The sequence below is a fragment of the Tachysurus vachellii genome, chromosome 2, assembly GCF_030014155.1.
Source record: "Tachysurus vachellii isolate PV-2020 chromosome 2, HZAU_Pvac_v1, whole genome shotgun sequence".
NCBI lineage: Eukaryota > Metazoa > Chordata > Actinopteri > Siluriformes > Bagridae > Tachysurus > Tachysurus vachellii.
The window spans coordinates 2,823,071-2,828,070 of record NC_083461.1 but is presented as its reverse complement, the minus strand read 5'-3'; the positions used below and the strand labels follow the sequence as shown (position 1 = coordinate 2,828,070).

The window sequence follows — 5,000 nt, the reverse complement described above, 5'->3', positions numbered from 1 at the left end:
TCAGGTAGGTTATACACTACATAGTGCACGTGTGTAGGGTGTATAGTCAGGTAGGTTATACACTACATAGTGCACGTGTGTAGGGTGTATAGTCAGGTAGGTTATACACTACATAGTGCACGTGTGTAGGGTGTATAGTCAGGTAGGTTATACACTACATAGTGCACGTGTGTAGGGTGTATAGTCAGGTAGGTTATACACTACATAGTGCACGTGTGTAGGGTGTATAGTCAGGTAGGTTATACACTACATAGTGCACGTGTGTAGGGTGTATAGTCAGGTAGGTTATACACTACATAGTGCACGTGTGTAGGGTGTATAGTCAGGTAGGTTATACACTACATAGTGCACGTGTGTAGGGTGTATAGTCAGGTAGGTTACACACTACATAGTGCACGTGTGTAGGGTGTATAGTCAGGTAGGTTATACACTACATAGTGCACGTGTGTAGGGTGTATAGTCAGGTAGGTTATACACTACATAGTGCACGTGTGTAGGGTGTATAGTCAGGTAGGTTATACACTACATAGTGCACGTGTGTAGGGTGTATAGTCAGGTAGGTTATACACTACATAGTGCACGTGTGTAGGGTGTATAGTCAGGTAGGTTATACACTACATAGTGCACGTGTGTAGGGTGTATAGTCAGGTAGGTTATACACTACATAGTGCACGTGTGTAGGGTGTATAGTCAGGTAGGTTATACACTACATAGTGCACGTGTGTAGGGTGTATAGTCAGGTAGGTTATACACTACATAGTGCACGTGTGTAGGGTGTATAGTCAGGTAGGTTATACACTACATAGTGCACGTGTGTAGGGTGTATAGTCAGGTAGGTTATACACTACATAGTGCACGTGTGTAGGGTGTATAGTCAGGTAGGTTATACACTACATAGTGCACGTGTGTAGGGTGTATAGTCAGGTAGGTTATACACTACATAGTGCACGTGTGTAGGGTGTATAGTCAGGTAGGTTATACACTACATAGTGCACGTGTGTAGGGTGTATAGTCAGGTAGGTTATACACTACATAGTGCACGTGTGTAGGGTGTATAGTCAGGTAGGTTATACACTACATAGTGCACGTGTGTAGGGTGTATAGTCAGGTAGGTTATACACTACATAGTGCACGTGTGTAGGGTGTATAGTCAGGTAGGTTATACACTACATAGTGCACGTGTGTAGGGTGTATAGTCAGGTAGGTTATACACTACATAGTGCACGTGTGTAGGGTGTATAGTCAGGTAGGTTATACACTACATAGTGCACGTGTGTAGGGTGTATAGTCAGGTAGGTTATACACTACATAGTGCACGTGTGTAGGGTGTATAGTCAGGTAGGTTATACACTACATAGTGCACGTGTGTAGGGTGTATAGTCAGGTAGGTTATACACTACATAGTGCACGTGTGTAGGGTGTATAGTCAGGTAGGTTATACACTACATAGTGCACGTGTGTAGGGTGTATAGTCAGGTAGGTTATACACTACATAGTGCACGTGTGTAGGGTGTATAGTCAGGTAGGTTATACACTACATAGTGCACGTGTGTAGGGTGTATAGTCAGGTAGGTTATACACTACATAGTGCACGTGTGTAGGGTGTATAGTCAGGTAGGTTATACACTACATAGTGCACGTGTGTAGGGTGTATAGTCAGGTAGGTTATACACTACATAGTGCACGTGTGTAGGGTGTATAGTCAGGTAGGTTATACACTACATAGTGCACGTGTGTAGGGTGTATAGTCAGGTAGGTTATACACTACATAGTGCACGTGTGTAGGGTGTATAGTCAGGTAGGTTATACACTACATAGTGCACGTGTGTAGGGTGTATAGTCAGGTAGGTTATACACTACATAGTGCACGTGTGTAGGGTGTATAGTCAGGTAGGTTATACACTACATAGTGCACGTGTGTAGGGTGTATAGTCAGGTAGGTTATACACTACATAGTGCACGTGTGTAGGGTGTATAGTCAGGTAGGTTATACACTACATAGTGCACGTGTGTAGGGTGTATAGTCAGGTAGGTTATACACTACATAGTGAATGTTTTGTTTTTAAAGCAGAATATTTAATGTAAAACCTTCTGACAGCCTCCACCGAGCCTTTAATCGGAACTCCTCCTCCCTCTCCGCTGTCGTATAAAACGCCACACATGTCTAAAATCACTCCCTTTAAACTTCGCACACACTCCGGCCACTGATCCGCCATGATGATACACAGGAGAAGCTTCTGCGCATGCGCCGAGACAGAACAGCCTGGGAAATGTTCTATTTACTTTATTTATGAACTACAGTTTGGGTGAAGAGTAAAGAGTTTCAGTAAGAGTCCAAATTAAATTAACAGTCCAAGTGTCCTTATTAAGTTACATTTAAACATACTCAAGTAGGTAAAATTGTAATAATAAATATTTTAAACTGCTTATTAAATATGGCGCTAAACTGAGAATCTTCTAAAATTAGTACTAATAACTTAATAACTCAATAATCTTTCAGCCCTCTTTAAAAAATTGTTGAACTGTGAAATAAAATGAATGGCCCTTACGATGCAAAGTATTATATACATATATTTTATTGTCTTGGTAATTAAACCTCAAATATGAGACAATTCAAGTCCGTTTATTCAACAATAATATGATAAGTACAGAAACACAAACAAGATGCACCTAAAATAGTTTGATGATTTTTTTCTCCTTTAATGATTTGTATATTGAATGATATATAAATTATGTATAGGGTTAAATAATGTTATGTTAACAACGCTAAACTGGTGGCTCTGTCTTTAGTGACATTGGCATCACAGCTTTAGAACTAAAGGTAAAGATTTGTGCAAATTTCATATCACTAGTTTTCACTCGACTGCAAGAATTTTTAGCAGCAATATGATGAACTATTAAAATTAAACACGGTAAAAATTGCTCACTACCCAACATACTGAAAGTGTAATCAATTCTAAACTTAACAGGTAGCCAGTGTAGAGATGATAAAATTGGGGTTATATGGTCATACTTTCTTGTCCTAGTGAGAACTCTGGCAGCTGCATTTTGGACTAACTGTAGCCTATTTATTAAAGATGCAGGACAACCACCTAGTGATGCATTATAATAGTCCAGTCTGCATATCATCAGCATAACAGTGGAAACTAATCCCATGCATTCTAATGATGTTTCCTAAGGGAGAAAAAAATGTTTCTCCACTTTCGCTCGAGGTTACGGGTTCTCTTGAGGGTTTGAGTATGACTATTATACCACGGTGCTGGTGTTTTGTCTCTAACCTTCTGAAATCTCATTGGGACAACAGGGTCTAATGTGCTAGTGAATATCGCGCCTATGCAGTTAGTCATTACATCTAGATCGTCTGTGTTTAAGGGTGCAGTAAGAAGTCCAGACAGATCAGGCAGGTTATTTGTGAATCTGTCTTTAGAGGTCGGAATAATAGTTCTACCGAGTCGATAACGTGGTGAGACACAGTTAGTCTGTTCTACAGGTACATTATGAGGTAATGTCTGTGATGTCATCACTTTGAGGTATGATCTCTATATCAGTGACGTCTATTCCGTGTGATATTATTAAACCTTGCGTATTATTAAGACGATGAGTTGCTCTAGTGATGTTTAAGCTTGTTTTTAAAATAAACAGGTAAAATAACTGAAGTTCCACTTGAAATAAATATTTTAATAATAATTTTAATAAAATTCCTTTTTATCACTACTGCAAGTAAGAATTGATTGTTTCCATAGCAACTTTTATTATAGAAACAACAAACAGCGGTTCTACAAACATAAGGTGTCATTTCTGACCAATCAGAATCGAACATTCATTAAAGTCGTTTACATTTAAATCTATATCGGAGCCCCCCACCCCCCACCCCCACCCCGTCACCTTCCCCTATACAAGCAGACTCGCGCGCGCACGTAAATTCTACTTCTCTTGCGTCATGCGATCCACGTGACTCGTTCTATAAATCGTCCGGCTCCACAGTGCGCATGCGCAGAAGCACCGCGGAACCTTACACGCACTGGCATCCTTTTTACTGGTGAAAGAGGAGTTTAAAGCTGTCACGAAGGTAAATCAGCCCGATTTATTTATCTCCGTTGAGTTTAAATTGATGTTTATAATGTGATCTCTGTGTTAAAGGGACACATTTGAGGTGTTAGACATGATGTCTGAGCTGAACACATGGACCTTAAATACATCAGTGAGAGAAACCTTAGTGCTGTAAAACCTGTGTAAACGCTTTAGGGGATGATACTGAGGGATCTGGTGTGTGTGTGATAATAAACTAGGCAAAGTCATCTTAATAACAACATTTTTAATGTGAACACCTGTATTAACACCTGTAATAACACCTGTAATAACACCTGTATTAACACCTGTAATAACACCTGTATTTACACCTGTAATAACACCTGTATTAACACCTGTAATAACACCTGTATTAACACCTGCATTAACACCTGCATTAACACATGAAAAGCAGAGGTCCTAGGACTGATCCTTGAGGGACCCCATAATTAATTGGCAATAAACTGGAGGATTCACCATTTAATTCTACAAAATGGTATCGATCAGACAGGTAGGATCTAAACCAACTTAAAGCCTGTCCATGAATTACCTGTGTAATTTTGTAAGCGATCTAGGAGGATGTTGTGATCTACAGTGTCGAATGCAGCACTAAGGTCAAGTAGAACTAATAGTGACATACAGTCTTGGTCCGAAGCTAAGAGCAGGTCATTTGTGACTTTCACAAGTGCAGTTTCTGTGCTATGGTGGGGTCTGAAACCTGACTGAAACTCTTCAAAGATATTGTTCCCATGTAAGAAGGAGCTCAGTTGAACAGACACAACCTTTTCTAGTATTTTAGACATAAACAGAAGATGTGAAATAGGTCTGTAGGTTTCTTAATGAGTGGCCTAACTGCCAACTTGATAGATTTAGGGACGTGACCTAAAGATAGCGAGGAGTTAATAATATAAAGAAGAGGTTCACCAGCTTTA

General features: G+C 39.8%; 2 protein-coding genes across 2 annotated transcripts in view; one reads left to right on the top strand and one right to left on the bottom strand.

The window, feature by feature from the left end:
- lhpp (phospholysine phosphohistidine inorganic pyrophosphate phosphatase) overlaps nt 1-2,248 on the bottom strand; it is a 27,553-nt gene extending 25,305 nt beyond the window's left edge. The window contains exon 1 of the mRNA XM_060893754.1: nt 2,089-2,248. Coding sequence (XP_060749737.1) covers nt 2,089-2,216 — 128 coding nt within the window. The 5' untranslated portion in view covers nt 2,217-2,248. The remainder of the gene's footprint in view (nt 1-2,088) is intronic.
- Nucleotides 2,249-3,974: 1,726 nt separating this feature from the next.
- The window catches only part of oat (ornithine aminotransferase), an 18,592-nt gene continuing 17,566 nt past the window's right edge, over nt 3,975-5,000 (top strand). Inside the window, exon 1 of the mRNA XM_060893646.1 lies at nt 3,975-4,069. The gene's annotated coding sequence lies outside the window, so the exon portion shown is untranslated. The remainder of the gene's footprint in view (nt 4,070-5,000) is intronic.